The sequence below is a fragment of the Canis lupus genome, chromosome 9 (genome assembly GCF_048164855.1).
Source record: "Canis lupus baileyi chromosome 9, mCanLup2.hap1, whole genome shotgun sequence".
NCBI lineage: Eukaryota > Metazoa > Chordata > Mammalia > Carnivora > Canidae > Canis > Canis lupus.
The window spans coordinates 52,107,834-52,124,282 of NC_132846.1; the positions used below are offsets into that span (position 1 = coordinate 52,107,834).

The 16,449-nt window shown below is 48.5% G+C and overlaps 1 protein-coding gene across 19 annotated transcripts in view; it reads left to right on the forward strand.

Annotated features, from left to right (window-relative positions):
• ADCK1 (aarF domain containing kinase 1) overlaps nt 1-13,532 on the forward strand; it is a 146,097-nt gene extending 132,565 nt beyond the window's left edge. For 14 of the 19 annotated variants that reach the window (XM_072839499.1, XM_072839501.1, XM_072839502.1 and 11 more), the window contains 4 exons: nt 4,577-4,726; nt 5,904-6,101; nt 10,276-10,469; nt 11,848-13,532. In XM_072839499.1, coding sequence (XP_072695600.1) covers nt 4,577-4,726; nt 5,904-6,101; nt 10,276-10,469; nt 11,848-12,019 — 714 coding nt within the window. In that variant the 3' untranslated portion in view covers nt 12,020-13,532. The remainder of the gene's footprint in view (nt 1-4,576; nt 4,727-5,903; nt 6,102-10,275; nt 10,470-11,847) is intronic. The other 5 variants (XR_012036982.1, XR_012036980.1, XR_012036981.1 and 2 more) reach the window with 5 other exon arrangements.
• Nucleotides 13,533-16,449: the final 2,917 nt, after the last annotated feature.

Below are 16,449 nucleotides of genomic sequence, written 5' to 3' on the forward strand. Positions count from 1 at the left end.
AGACTTGTCAATGACTTTTTTTTTTCTCTAAAAAGAGGTATACTATGGCTTTAGTTAACAATGAGTTTTCTGGTTAGAGAAGCAGTCCTGGATTTCCCACTGAGACTCTTTCTTCCAGATGGAATGCCTCCTTGGTTGCTGTGTGGACCTTCAGAAGGTTTTGCGTCAGCCCTGCCTACAGGCAGGAGCTTCCCTCTAAGTGGAAAGGCCAAGAATGGGTGATTGACAGCTTGTTTCTTGGACCAGGGCCACTTGGGTTTGGAGCCCGGTCTCACTAACTGCTGGCTGGATGACCAAGTCTCCTTTCCTTTTTGTATTCCTTCTTTCAGCTGTCTACTACAGAGGATGGCTCTGAGTCCATGAAAGGTGCCCAGAATGGTGCCTGGCACAGAGTGTTAGCTATTACTATTCTAAGAAGGTGGCATTCCCCTGTCCTTATGCAGATGCCACTGTCACAGGGCAAGGGGCAGCTTTTGAGAAACTGAACACACATTTTTTTTTTTCTAAAGAAGACATACAGGTAGCCAACAGGTACATGAAAAGGTGCTCAGCATCACTCATCATCAGGGAAATGCAAATCAAAACCCTGAGGACATACCACCTCACACCTGTTAGAATGGTCATCAAGAAGCTGAGAGAGAGAGAGAAAAGAGAAGCTAAGAGAGAAAAGTGTTGGTGAGGAGGGGGGAAAAGAGCCTTCATGCACACCTGGTGGAAATGCAGCCTGGTGCAGCTACTGTGGAAAATAGTGTGAAGGTTCCTCCAAAAATTAAGAACACTAACCATATGATTCAGCAGTTCACTTCTGGGTATAGATCTGAAGAAGATGAAATCAGTATCTGGAAGAGTTATCTGCATTCTCATGTTCATTAGTGTTCATAGTTGTTTGCTCTTAATCATGAGACAGAGCGAAATTATTATGAAAAGAGGGTGGGAGAGAGGGTGCCCAGTGATGGCCTTAGATTTCTTCTGGGATCCTCCGTGTCTCTGCGAGTAGAAGGGGGATGTTTGCCTTCTCTGGGCAAAGTGGTTCCAAGAAACTATTTAACTCTCACAGATGTGAGGAAAAATTACCCAAAATTTAGAAATTAAGGCCAAGAGTGTGCAGTGTATCCTTTCAAAGTCATTCTTAGACATTGTTCAAGCAGCCCACCAAGGGCTTTTTAATATCTAGGGGAATGTACTTTTGTCTGACGCTGCTATTGACAATTAATTAAGGGCTCAGACTGAAGCCATATGTCAACCTGTAGATCTTATCTGCTAGACATGCAAATAATTTCTGCCCAAGAGGAATGATAACCTCAAAGGTTATGATTTCCTTATTGCTCTGTAGGACAATAACCAGTCTTATATCTAATCCAGGAATCTTAGTCTCTTATTCCTGTTTAAATTCCCATAAAATACTCAGCCCCTCAAAATTCTCTGAACCAGCTCTCCCTTCTTATTTGCTCCTTTATTGGTGAACTAAACAATCTTTGACATGTATTCATTCTATATTTTTATGAGTTGTGCTTTTTAACTTTTTGAAAATTACACTTTGATGAAAGTGATAATGGGGACATTTCTCCCCACGTTTTAAATAGTAAGCTAACACATTTGTATGTCTTATATAGTAATATACGCATTTTATAGTAGATATATAGTATGTAGCATATAAAGCACTTTCCCAGGTCTACTCACATTTTGACCTTGAATGTCAGGGTTACCCTGTGAGGATGTAGAGCAGATGGAATCAATCCCACTTAACAACTAAGGGAACTTGGACCCAAACTGGGAAGGGAGAAGACTACCAGGTCATGCACTAGCCCTAGGTAGTACAAAGATGGCTCCAGAGTGAAGCTGATGGCCTACGCTGGTTTTCCTTCTTGCTTGTGCCTTCCATATCTATCTATGTTGGCGAAATCTGGTTAAAGTGAACATCAGGAACAGCTCCCAAATGGAAAGACACCCAAATAGGAGCAGCTGGATGGGGTGTCAAATTGGGGAAGGCCACTTGATGGTTTTGCTTGTGTATATATGAGCTACAGTTGGCAGCACCTCTTCCTCCTCTGGCAGCAGCTCACTCCTCGTGGGCAAGGGCTTCCTCCATCCTGAGTTCCCAGACCCCTAGGGGCCATCTTTCAATGTAGTAATAGGGGGCCCAGAGCGATTAGCAGTATTTCAGAAAGCTCAGGGGAGATCATACATCTCCTCATGACAGGTCTGCCCAGACTAAATGAAATGTCATTTCTCTGCTTTTGGCTGGAATTCTGTCAGCATAGTCTGGCTGTACTGCTTATCTTGGGCTGATCAGGAGCCCTGATTGGACCTTATATGCCTCCTTGACAAATAAAAATGAATTATTGCTTAATAAATGCAATTGGTTTGGCAAATGCTGCCTTTTAGAGCATGGCTCTCTGGAGCTCCAAGGAGCCTAACCAAAGGGCTTCTCGAAAGGAGACTTGCTGGCTCAGCCTGGACCAACTCTAGTTGGGCCCCCCTCCAAGGAGATGGATAATGGTGGCCCTGGGACATCTGACATCTCAGCCCAAGGCTGAGAACTAGACATTGGGCAAAGTCCTCCAAATGCCAGCAGAGTACTGGACGTTCATTTCACTCAGCGTGACACCGGGTAGGTGTCAGGACTTCAGACAACCTCTTTACTAAAGCTGGGAGAGGTAACTCCTTTAAGCTCACAAAGTTCACGTGAGAAGTGTAGAGGTTGCCGTGAGCCTGTATGTAGAGTGGTTACAAGGAGGCGGTGGGGTCACACCTGGCTGGAATCCTGGCTGTACCTGTTTGTAGCCCTGTGATTCTATGTAAGTTGAACCTTGATGAATCTCAGCTCCTTATCTGTAAAATGGGGATCATATTGTACCTACTTTTGAAGCCAATATAAGGATGCCATCTATTGCTATAGTAGGGTTATCCTTGAAGATTTGTTTTGGGGCCACTTGTAACTGGGATTCAGAAGAGATTAATGAGGTTAGGATAAGCATTAAGACAGGAACCACAGCATCTCAAAAAACAAAAACAAAAACAAAAAAACAACCACAGGCAAGGATTTCATTCATGTTGAAGGTAGAGTCCTATATTCACATGTATGGCCTGTTATAGGTAAGTGGATACATAGTAGAGCCAGTTGATGGTATGTAAACTAGACTTCAGTAAAGCCAATTATCAAAATAGAGCCAGCCTCTGCCATCTTAGGAGCTTATAAGAGTGGGCTACATGGTCACTAATCAATAATGACACAAATAACGTGCTAGTACCATGAAAGAAAAGTAGAGTTCTGTGAGAGTTTGTGGTAGGAGAACCTCATCTAGGTTGGGAGGTCAAGGAAGGCTTTTCCAGAGAGCTGATGCTGAGCTGGGACGGGAAAGAGAGATGGGAGGAAGGCTCTTGGCAGAGGGACAATCGTGTGCAAAGGTCCTGAGGTAGGAAAGCACAGAGCCATTGGAGGAGAGAGAGAGAGAGTGGATGTGGCTGTAGTGTCATTGTGGCATGAGAGGAGACCAGGGAGGGAGGCTGGGTCTGGTGTTCAGGGCTTTGTAGGTCAAGCAAAGGAATTAAGGCTTCATTTTAAGACTCTGCTCCTATGTTTCCCCCCACTCATGGGCCCCAGCTCCTCTCCTCTGGCTGGGATATATTTATGCGTGACCATGGGGTCCAGCATGACTGAGAGGAGTGTCAAGGGCAGTGTGTGTCCTGGGGCATCAGCTTTGTGAGTTGAGCATCTCTTTGTCCTCTGGAAACCCATTGGCAGACCATCTGTGGGCCCAAGTCTGGCGCTATTCAGCAGCTGTTCCCTAGCTGGGAAGAGGCTTTTAGCTTTAATAAAAAGGGAGTAGAGATAAGAAGACCGCCTCGGCAGGGAGGGCAGCAGTGACAGGATGATTTAAATGGCCTCTCCAGTGTCATTTCTTCTGTGCAGACTTCATAAATCAGATTAACATTGGGCTCTGGTGGGGAGATGCAAAGGGAAAGGGGCCTGAGGAGAGGGGAGCAGGGCTTGTGACTCTAGGTCCTCCTGGGGACTGCCTTGGAGCTGATGGGACAGCCCGAGGGGGTGCAGGGGGCACCTATTCCTCACTCATGCGCCCCTAGCCTTGCTGTTTGGAGAAGGGGAGGTTGAGATGACCCCACTCCCACCCCCAGCTTTCCCACCCATCTTCAGTTCTGGGGAGAAAATGAAGAGATTGAGAAGAGAACAGGGTAGAAGAAGGTGGCGGGGGGGTTGGGGTGGCAGTTACAGCCTCTGCAAATGCTAGAAGCAATAGTTCTACCTTGCTGTGTATTGCAGTCACCTTGGGAACTTGACAACTGATGCTGATACGTGGGGCCCACATCTAACACTTCTGAGTTCTAGGTGATTCTATGTGCAGCTGAAGTTGAGAAGAACTGGGTTAGAACTGAGCTTCTGTCTTAAACTCAAGAACTATACAATCATAAGCCATCACTCCCACCACGACCGCTTAGGTCCACCTGATGCCTCTGGCCTTCCTCTTCAAAGGGATCACATTCAGGGGTCAGAGTCGAGATCTCTGAAACAGATGTTAATGCAGCATAACTCCCACCCATCTCCCTTCTCTTTCAGATCTCACGCCACCTGGGCAAGATGTACAGTGAGATGATCTTTGTCAATGGCTTCGTGCACTGTGACCCCCACCCTGGCAATGTGCTGGTGCGGAAGTGCCCAGGCACAGGGAAGGTGGAGATTGTCCTGCTGGACCACGGCCTCTACCAGGTGGGAGAGGCCTTTCCTACCCAGCCAGCCCAGGGTCTGGGCCTACCTGGGATCAGAGCTCGCTCAGTTCCCGAATTGCCAAGAGACACAGGAGGCAGATAGCCAGGGTGGATAGAGAGGCCCTGCCCTCCTCCTAGAGTTGTCATTATGTGCAGGTCACATCATACGAGCTCTCTTTAGCCAAATGAGGTTGGTAAGTAGGTGAGGAATAGACGGAGATGTGCCTGGGTATGGCAGGTGCTTTATCAGCTGTAAAAACTGTACCCACTGGGAAGTAAGCTACCCTTTGATGAGCTGGGACTTTAGGGAAGGTGGGTAACTCAGCCCCAGGTAGGAGGTAATGTGCAGTGGAAAGGAGGCCTGGAGCTGACAGGGACTGGATGGGCCCAGCTCTGTCCTCTGGAACTTGGGACTCAAATGCTTCAGATGAGCCATGAGCTCCTGTCTGGAAATTGGGAAGTTCACTGCCAATGCCAGGACCCAGAGCCTATCTTGAGTCCGAGGCACATGGTCCTGGAGAGGTTTCCTTAATGATCTCCTATTCCTCCCCTCAGAGCCCTGATCTCACCTCCCAAAATCTTGGCTTTCTTTGAAAGACTCATGACACTAGGTATATTAGTGTAAAAGGTAGGCCTGCTGCTGTCATACACAAACCCTAAGCACATGATGGCCCAGACACAACAGGTGTTTAATTGCTTTTCACATACCTGTCCCCGGTAGGTGGAGGAGTCTAAAGGCAGGGGTTGACTGAGGCTCTGCCCCCTAGGGTTCCCTTGGGGGTGTGTGTGTGTGTGTGTGTGTGTGTGTGATCATCCTCCAGCAGCAAGGGTAAGGGCTTGGAGGGGCATGCATGGAAAAGGTTTCAGGAGCTGAACATGTTGCTTCTGGCACGTTTCAATGGTCAGAGCTCAGGCAGAGGGCTGCATCTAACTAGTAGGCAGGTGAGGAGTGTGATTTTGGTGGGCATTGGGGACCTCCGCCACTCAAGACCAATGCTTGGCAAGTAGTAGCTTTCAAGTTGGACCTTCAGGCATGGCTTAACTTTGGGGGAGAAGCAAATGATGCACAGGAGCTCTGGTCTTCATCTGTCCCCCTTTGCAGTGTTCATACCAGCCAGGGTCTAGGCCTTCTGTGAGGAAAGGAGGCCCAGGTCCTTTCACACTGTCCCTCACTGTAGGTGCTCACAGATGAGTTCCGCCTGGATTACTGCCATCTCTGGCAGTCACTGATCTGGACTGACATGAAGAGGGTGAAGAAGTACAGCCAGCGCCTGGGAGCTGGGGATCTTTACCCCTTGTTTGCCTGCATGCTGACGGCCCGGTCTTGGGACTCTGTCAACAGGGGCATTGGCCAAGCTCCAGTCACTGCCACTGAGGTAGGTGATCCCCTCTTGGCCTTGCCTTCTTCTGAATGTAAGGGGTGGGGCCAGGGATAGCCTTTGGACCCCTTCCAACCCTGGGTCTGGGGTTCTGGGCTGGTGGGATGTGATAATAGAACAGTGGGCAGCTTTGGAGATATACTAGAAGACAGTGTCCCTGAATGCAAGGAGGGAGAATGAATGATGTGTCACTGTATCCTTCCTGGCCTTATCAACCTGGTCATGTTAACCATATTATCCAGACTGCTGTGGCTTTTGCTACAACCCACTCACATGGGATTTCAGGCTTCCAAGTTCTCCTCCAAGACTTTTGGGAATTCCCACAGACTGTCTCATCATTAAGTCTGGCTCCACTTGCTCTGTCTCCTGCTGGGCACTGTCTCCCATCGCAAGGTTCCTGTATACCTCCCTACTGGAGAGAGCACGTCAGTTCCTAGTGTGGCACTCAGGCAGGGCCACTTGTGCCATTTTCCTTCTTGAGTGTGTAAACAGACTTTTGGGTCTATCTTTGTAGCTCATTTCTCTATTGATCTGGACAAGAAACCCATGGAGTCAGCTGAGACTGGTTCTAGGTACCCTTCCTTCTCCCCTGTACTTGTAGCGACCTCTCTCCCAGGCCTCTCATTCCTCAGGGAATTGGTTTCTGTCTTCCTGGTCTGTCAGTTTGCCAGACCCATGTAGACTGACCCATAGCCATGTGGGGACAGGTCTGGACTCAGCCAAGGCCCCTGCTCACCACAAGGAACAAGTCCTGCTTGTGCATTCAGACAGACCTGGATTCTAATTCTAGCTCCTGCTTTTTCCTAGTGGAATGTCCTTGGATGGTTCTCATCACCTCTTGGAGCCTCGTGCTCCACCCCATAAGCTACCTTGTGATGAGGGCCTTTAGAAATGGCTAGATGGAGTCTTAAGTGATGTCACCAAAGAGACCACCTCTTGCCATCCCTTGGCTCTACTTTTCTGCAAATTGACATCATTCCCCAGCAAGCTTTGTAGCAGTGATGACCACCAGCAGCCCCAGGCTTATATGGCTTTAAAGCTTGCTATCTCAGGAGAGAGACAATCTCCTTGCTTTGTCAAATAGGGTTGATAATTTCTGCTTTATTGATAATGCATGTAAAGTGCCTCCCCATGGCTCCTAAAGTCTGTTCACCGAGCAAACATTATTTTCTTCCTCGAACCTAGACTAGGTGTTGAGGTTCCAATGATGAGCAGACAGACAGGCCTTCTATGTGATCTGCACTGTGGTTGAGAGAGACAGGCAGTAAACAAGTGAACAAACAGGTAGATGGAATAACTGCAGGTTGCAGATACTGGAGGCAACAGGCAGGGTGGGTGATGGGGGTGTGTAGATTGGGTGCTCAGATATCGTGCAGAGGAGCTGCCATCTAAGCTGAGTTCTGGAGGACAGCCACAGGCAGAGCTTGGAGAAAGTGTTCTAGGCAAGGGGGCACACGGTGCACCAGGGCAGGGAGAGAAAGTGTTGGCATGGTCTGGAGTGTGATGAGGTGGGTGCAGGAATGAGAAGGATTTGGGGTGCTTGGCGGATGGAGCTTCACACGGGGCCTCATAAACCATGGGAAAAAGTTTGGATTAGTTCTCAGTACAAAGCAGAGCCTTTGACATATTTCAAGCAGGGGAAGAACAGAGTTGTTATTTTAAGTATTTCTCTGGAGGGAGCAAGCTGAGCAGTGGGGCAGTCGGTCAGGAGGCTGAGAGGTGATGGGGGTGCAGACCATGCCAAAGGCAGTGGAGGTGGAGGGAAGCAGATGGAGCCAAGGTGTATTTGGATATAAGACTGAGAGGCCTTTTTTGTCGACTTGGGTGTGGAGAGGAGGCAGAGGGAGGAGTCAAAGTTGAATCACAGCTTTTAGGTGTGAGTTATAGGGTAGAGGGTGGAGCTACTTCCTGACATAGGGAAGACTTTGGGAAGGACATAGTTGGGCTGGAGACAGTAGTTCGAGCATTCACATAGGAGCATCATGGGTGGCAGTCCAGCTTGGAGCTCAAAGATATAAATTTGAGAGTTCTCAGTGTGTATATGGTATTTAAAGATTCAGCGATGGACAAGGTTGCAGGGTACACAGTAGGTACTTAGTATATGATCTGTGTTTTTATTAGCTAAGTTAGAACTTTATTTTGCATTATTACTCACTTATAAAGGCCCAGCATTAATGCTACCATATTGGTCGGCCTGGGTTGCCGTCATGGAATACCACCGACTAGGTAGCTTGTAAAACACAAGTCTGTTTTCTCACTGTTTTGGAGGCTGGAAGTGCAGGTTGATTTTTGGTGCAGCCTCTCTTCCTGACTTGCAGACAGTTGCCTTCTTGCTGTGTCCTCACGTGGCCTTTCTTCTATGTGGACACACTCCCGGTGTCGTCTTCTCCTCCTAAGGACATCAGTCCTGCAGGGTTAGGGCCCCACCCTTTTGAAGTCATTTAACTTTGCCTCTTTAAAGGCCTCGCCTTCACATGCAATCGTATTGAGGTTAGAACTTCAGCATAGCGATTTGAGAGGCACAATTCAGTCCATAGCTCCAGCCAGGAAGCCTCTCCTCATCCCCTTTGCCAGAGGTGGCCCCTAATACTTGTATCACTCATCTGCATGCACTCTTGAAGTGTAGCTGTTTGTATACTTGTATGAATTCTCCAACTAGTTGGTGAGTACCTGGAAGGCAAGGATCCCGTCTTGTACATCTTTTTTATAAGGTCCCAGCAGTCCTGGACCACATCTAATAGAGAGGTGTTCATGTAGGTTCTGGAGACATGGACTCTATTTGCTCACTTTGGACAAAAACTCGGTGAAAGAATAAACTAAGCCACTCCAGCCCCAGCCCAGTCTCTGAGATGTAGGGGCTCAGTTTTCCTGAGTCTTAGTCTTATTGAGAATGAGGGGAGCCTCCCACATTGTATCAGGGAAGTTGTTTTCCCAGCTATAAGCTGCTTAAACAATTCAGCGTGTGTTCTCTCCATAACAAGAAGCCTGGAGGTGAGTGGGTCCAGGTTGTTAATTGAGCAGATCAGCAACGCAGGGCTCTGGGCTGACTTTCAAGTTCTAAGATGACTGTGGCCGTTCCAAGCTTTACAATTTTATTACCTGATGTCCAGAAGTGGGAATTAGGGGCCATTTCTTCTCATATGTTGTTTAAGATCAAGAAAACTTTTCCCAGAAGTCCCTTGACAGACTCCCCCTTGGTCTCATTGGCCAGAATTGTGTCTCATCCATGCCTAAGCCAATGGCTGGGCAGAGGCCTTGTGCTCAGAGCCGACAATAGCGGACATCAATCAAGATCCCTGCACCCCCCAGGGCTAGGGAGGGGCTCTACCTGCCTGAAGAGCACAGCCCCCAGGGGTCAAGTGAACAAAAATGGGCTTCTTTTGACAAAGGAGAAGGGGTAATGGCTGTAGGGTAGGCACCCAACAGCGTCTGCTGGAGACAGCCACTATGAGGATAGCCCAAGCTTAAAGAGACACCCTAGAAGGAGTCTGGGTGGGTGCAGATACTTTCTTTTGCTCTGGGAGGGGCTGAGAGGGACTGTCTCCAGGCCAGTCCCAACTTTACCTAGGGGGTCCCTGCGGTGAGGGAGGCCTTGATCTGGCCTTCACCCTCAGGCAGGGTGACCCACAGCTGTGGTGGGAGGCAGTGGGGGGACAGCCAGCCTCAGTGTCTGACTTCATGTTGAGATGGTCCCGTCTGATAGCTCCTGCCTAAGGGACATTTCAAGTTTCACAGCAACTCAGTTATCAGCAGCACACATGTGTTCCAGAAAGGGCTGAGCATCCTGCTTGTGCTGCAGAAGGTGGCCACATGGGGAAGCCTTTGGTAGCACTGCTGGGCCCCTTGTTGTGACTTCAATTAGCATTCCTTATCTCCCCATTCCTTATCTCTGCTGACCCTTGTGGTCCTGCTGGGAGGTGGGCATGGAGGGCACGAGCATTTCTAGTTTTTAGATGAGGACACTGGGTTAGAAGAGATGAAAGGACTTACCCAGGGTCACAGTCCTACTGGGAGATGAGAGGCAGGAGTTTCCCTGTGAGGGGAGGTTCCTCATGGCGCTGAGGCAGCCATACTAGAAGCTCCCTCAGCCACAGGCTGCCGTGACACCCACCACTCTGGGCCCCACTTCCTCCACCAACTCTCCATGTCTGTCTCCCTGTTGCTGCTTCAGGACGCAGAGATCCGTAACAACGCAGCCAATTACCTCCCCGAGATCAGCCAGCTCCTCAACCATGTGCCTCGCCAGATGCTGCTCATCTTCAAGACCAACGACCTGCTCCGTGGCATTGAGGCTGCTCTGGGCACTCGTGCCAGTGCCAGCTCCTTCCTCAACATGTCACGATGTTGCGTCAGAGCGCTGGCCATGTGAGTGCGGGCTGCAGCCTCTCCTCCCCTCCCAGCTCTCTGGCCTACCCCAAGGATGCTCTTCGCCTCCACTTTCTCCCATGGGTCCCCAGGGCCCTGCGTGAACTCCTTAGTCTCCAACTCTCCCTGGAGGAAGAGTTAGGGGCAGGAAACAGCTCCAGTGAATTCCCTGATTCCAGGTGATATGTTTACATGGTCCAGAGAGCCACCTGTGCTTTGTAAAATTGGTGGATTCTAGGACCTCACCCTCTGAGTTAAGATTTCCAGGTGATTCTTACTGTCATTAAGTTTGAAATGTTTCCTGAGTGTCTCAGTTCCATCCACGTGTCCCCTGGGCTTGGAATCAGGACACCCTGATGCCTGTCCCGTCTCTAACTGGTCCCAGAACCTGTCTTCCCAGCATTGGCTACACAGCAAGGCCAGTGTTCCTTTCCCTGCAGGTGTGGCTGTGACTCTAGAAAGTGTTGCCAGCAGGTTTACTTGGGATCTCAGATCTTTTAGATGATCAGTACCCTTGGAGTCCCTTGGAGTCCCTTGGAGTCCCTTGGAGTGTTGGTGAGGGAGGGAGAGCTTCCTCAGGGAGATATTGCTAGAGAAGTGAGAGTTCTAGATCCTTCTATTTGAGTATACAGATACATGGGAAAGGCCTTGCTCTAGCTGAATTTTCCCCTCTGAGAGAGGAGCCCTAGACTAATGTCAACTCCCATCCGTCCTTTGCAGAGAATGGGTCATTCTGGCAAACTGTCTGGTCAGGGGAGCATTGGCCACATATATCATGCACCCATGTTCAAATATTGAATTAGATTATAACAAAATAGACTGCACACAGAAAGGGCTGAACATGATTTATTCTTCCTTTGAGGGTTCTGGTAATGAAGCCTTGAATGGGTCATTATCATAAACACCAATTTTCATCCTGTCCTTTTGTTAGTGTGAAGGGACTGAACTAGGTTGCATCCATGCTGGGCTCGGCCTCTCGGGACCACCTGACCTAGTTTCCAGGTGATTTAGCCTCAGAAAGTTTGGGAAAGCTTTTATATTTGACTTTGGGAGATTCAGGATTGGCATATATTTACTCAACTTACGGAAAAAGGGAAACATTGGAATGTTCTACTAGGGTCCACTAGGCCTTTGATGCTCTATGAAACAGCTGCTTTTGTTTACCCCACTTATCTGGAAAGCTCCAGTGGAGTAATTGAGTTCCTCTGGTCCTTGGATGGGCAGTGCTATGATCACATAACTAGAAGTCACCCACCAGGGCGGGGGTCTGGGAGTAGGCTAAGCCATGATCTTCCTTTGTTCTAAGTTATCACTTGTTATCAAGTGCTTCTTGCTTGCTTATCTCCTGTTTTCTCCTTCCTTCTTGTCCCTTCTGCAGGCACAAGAAGAAGAATGCCAGCTCGTTCTTCAGAAGGACCCAGATCTCTTTCAGAGAGGCCTTCAATTTATGGCAGATCAACCTTCACGAACTCATTCTGCGTGTGAAGGGATTGAGGTTGGCCAGCTGGGTCTTGGCCCTGCTTTGCTGGCTGTTGCCCACTCCATGCTGAGTGGACCTGCTGTCCCCTTTCCCTTTCCAATGTGATGCTGTGGTGGGCAAGTGGACTTTTCACTCCTTGTGCTTTTGTCATGTCTCCACCCAGGTGCCCTGTTGCTGTCACATGTTGACCTGGAGCCCCACAGTCATTGTCCATGGCACCATTATACTCCACCTCTGGAATCCCAGTCCTACACTGCAGCCCTTGTCTTTGGGCCCACAAGCTGTACCATGCAAGAGGTTTCTCTCCTTATCCAGGAAGATGACACAAGTCTCTTTCCTGCTTCTGGCAGGCACCATTGGGCTGGATGTCCCCCTACTTCCGGTAACCATTCCTGTCATTGGGGTGGACTATGAATCCCACTGACTTCCTACAGGAATTCCTACACTTAGCTTGTGGGAAGTTTGATTATGTGGAAAGAGAGCATAGTTTCTGAGAGTGCTAGGAACAGACTCCCTCTCCTTGCCCTGTCACTCCCCAGACGGTGTTGCACCTGAGCAAGATGGCTTGGCCTCCGAGGCATGAGTTCACTGCTGTCATGGTGACCCCTTTGGTGTTTTACATACTGTGAGTCAATAAAAACCCCTTCAAGGTTGCAGGGAAGGGCTTTGTTGGCAGGATTTTTATTCTAGGTTGGGAGTGAATCCACGTTGGCCATTAGGTAAGAATAGACCTGGATGCCATGTGCCACTGTGTTCTAGTTGGCATCATGCCCCTGTCACCCTTTCAGCCTTTCCCCGTGTGACCACTTTCTGTCCTTTGTAGGTCCTTCTTTCTTACCTTCCAAGACTCTCAGACTGGTTGGAGAAGTTGAGAAGCCCAAGGCCAGGAACTCGGAAGCTCAGCAGAAACCCCTGACTTTGGTTTCCCTGGGTTCTCATCACCTTCCCTGTGAGCTGGCACATGCTTTGTTCCGCTAATTGCCTCCTGACTTAGCCCTTTGGCTTGTCATTTCATGTCACCAGTCCCAGAGTCCATAGTGTAAGCCTCGGCCACTGTGGATTGGTTTCACTCTGAAACCTCACTGGCGCCTGTCTGGACTCCATGCTTCCACCTGTTGCCCACAGGTGGCCAGAGCTGCCACGCCCCCACTCAGTCATCTGCTCCTGTTTCTGGGACCTCCCCAAACTCCTACTGTAACTCCAGGTCCCCAAGAGACCCCTCCCATTTGGCAGGTCCTACTATTACTGAGTACCCATGCTCACAGACAGTCGTTGTATTTGAGTCTCTGTGATCTCTTACTTCACTCCATTCACAGGGGCAGGAAACTGCTAAATATGAGTCTCCTCTTCTCTTTATTCATAATTCAACGAGCGGATTTTCCACTGACCAGAGATGATTTGCAATCCCTTTATTTCCTGAAAGAATTAATTGTTCTTAGTGACCAGTTGGATGCACCCAGGGACCTGAGAGAATAATTTGCAAGATCTGTTATTAATCATGAGGATGCATGCTGCATATTATATTTTATGGTGTCTTTTATAGCCACTGAAGTAAATATAAATGTCCTTTTTGTTCAAGGTAATGGTTACTTGCTTTTCACTTTTAGTTTAATGGTTGGCTTCCTGCTACCCTGGAATCTAAAACATCAGCACGTTGCCAGTGAGCACAGCACCCAGAATAGTTAACCAGGGAGAGGAGAGAATCTGGGAGAGTTTAGGGTATAGGAAAATTTGAAAGGAGGAGGGAAGCTAGTTGGTTTTGGGTGCCTTCCTCGGAGAGAGACCGGGCTAGGTTCTTTGCAAATAACTTAAATCTGATTTGTCCCATCAGCTCTGTGAGAGGGAAGGGTCATGAGTCTCATAGAGATGGAAATCAAAGCTCAGAGAGGGTTAGTGATTTCCCTGAAGTCACACAGGTGCTAAGTGGGATTCCACACTTTGATTTTTATTCCCCAGTGCTGGAGATCTAGATCATACTCGCTCTGTGGCCTGTCATATGTGCCTGAATTGAGTCTCAAAAACCCTGCTTTGAGAAGGAATTGGGTTTTCAGTGGAGGTGGGGGAGTCCAGCATATTCTCTGGGGCCTAGGGCAGGGTGGGAGCTGGACCACTGTGGCCTGCATGCAGTTCTGAGACTGACCATCTGGAGTTAGTGCAGAGTTCACAGGCTTCAGGGCTTAGTTCCAGAAGACTGGCCACACTTCAGTCACAAAGCTGCGGGTTTGGAGGTTCACCAGCCCAACTGGCTTCAAATTTGGGTGTTCCTCTCCCCCCAGATTCAATAATTGACTAGAATGACTCAGAACTCGGGAAAGTGATATACTTGTGATTATAATTTTATTTTAAGGGATACAGATCAGGACCAGTCAAATGAAGAGACACGGAAGGGCAAGGTCTAGGAGGATCCTGAATGCAAAGTTTCCACCTCCTCTCCTGTGGGATCAGGACACATCACCCTCGTGGCATATCAGTGTGTTCACTAAGCTTCAGTGTTCAGGGTTTTTATCGGTATTTCCTTACATAGACACAATCGATTGAATCATTGATAACATGATTGAACTCAGTCTCCGGCCCACCTTTCTCTCCTCTTCTTGGAGAAAGTGGGCTGATATCACCCCCATCCCAGGTCCTCTAGTAAAAACTCAAGTGTGATCCAAGGAGCACACCCTGAAAAACAAGGATATTCCTATTGCTGAGAAATTCCAGGGAGTTAAGTTACCTCCCAGGGGCTTGAGACAAAGATCAGACAGGCTTTTATTATATAATAACCACTCTGATGTGTTCTTATCCTATGCCCTTGGCCCGAGGTATGTCTTTACTGACTGACCACTGGCCTGTGGCTTATGGTTGGCTTGGGTGGAGCCATATCTGGAGCTTAGAGCCATAGGAGGCAATTCTTTCCCTGTCTCTCTCCAATGGCTTAGCGATAGCGTGGCTGAGCTTCTATGCGTGGCCTTGCTCTGATTCCTTCTCTGGCCTGTGGAACTTGCCATTAGTTGATTTGAGTTTGATGCTTCCCAATAAAATCCTGTGACTTTTTTTCTCCCAGCAGTGACAATGGGTCATGTCAGAAAGTCCCCAGCAGCTTACTTTGAAGAGTGTTTTACCTTTTAACACTTAAATACTCAGTTGAGACGTTGGCTTCTTTGATTTAGGCAACATGGATATTTTCCCCTTTTTTCAGGTAGAGTAGAAATTCCAACTCTATGGCCATGTGGTCTAGAACCTATTAGGTACATGCTTAGTTCATAGGTGGTTGAGAATCCTGGCTTGTAGTAAGTGCTAAATAAATATGCAGGGATTTAGAATCTCAGAATACTTTTCTTCAGGGCTGTTGAAATCTGTATATTAAAAATAAACTACGGGATCCCTGGGTGGCGCAGCGGTTTGGCGCCTGCCTTTGGCTCAGGGCGTGATCCTGGAGACCCGGGATCGAATCCCACATCGGGCTCCTGGTGCATGGAGCCTGCTTCTCCCTCTGCCTGTGTCTCTGCCTCTCTCTCTCTCTGTGACTATCATAAATAAATAAAAATTTAAAAAAATAAAAAAAATAAAAATAAACTACATGTACCACTCATCCTCTGTTAGGAACATTGCCTTGTCTGATTGCCAGGTTAATTTCAGCAGGGCTCTGAGCCCACTCCCAGGCCCCCAAGAATGTAAGCAGCCAACGAATGATGTCTCAGAAAACCAAAGTGGCTCCCAGAGGCCCCTAAGCAAATCCCTTTAGGGGCAGGACTCATTGGGAGATTGAGAATTACCCTCTGTGTGAACAGCTGTGAGAAGAGTTCAGTGGAGCCCTGCAAGTGACACTTGGGGCTTACGTGGTTTCCAGGTATAGCCATGAGGGATTAGGGTTTAAAAGTTGGGAACTGGTGATGGGGCAAGATCTTAATGGGCAGGACGAGCAAAGCCACAGAGAGTGGCTGTTCTTTGCAGCCTGACCTTTTGGAGTGGTGGTGTTTGTCGGGCTGACTCAGGAAGGACTTGTATTTGACCAAAAGTCTTTGGACGCCAGGCACCCCAATGCCACTGCTTGCAGGTAACTGGCCAGAGGAAAACTGCAGGAGGCCCAGACTGCAAAGCCTTAAATCTGCAAACATTTTAGTGAAAGCCCATTTGTTTAAAAAAGCTGCTCTCACCTCCTCTCTTCCCTCCCTCCTTCCTTCCTGTAAAGCCCATTACGAAGTTGCACAGACTAGCTTGGCGCACTCTCTTTTCTAAAGGAAAGGTGAGGTCAGCCCTCAGCAGAGTAGATATTAAACCTTGGGTTAGCTGTGATGTCCATTTCCCTGTGGCGAGTACCTCCTGGCCTGCTTTCTCTGGAGGCTGCCTCAGCCTCTGACATCAGCCAGCTCACCTCCGAGCCAGGTCACCGTGCCCCTGGCTGGCACTGCTGGGGGCAGAAGACACTCTGCTCAGTTCTGCTTTTGGCTTAATAGTTGCATAATTCCCCTGATATTTCTTCCTAGTTTTCTTTTTCCCATTTTTGAGAAGGAG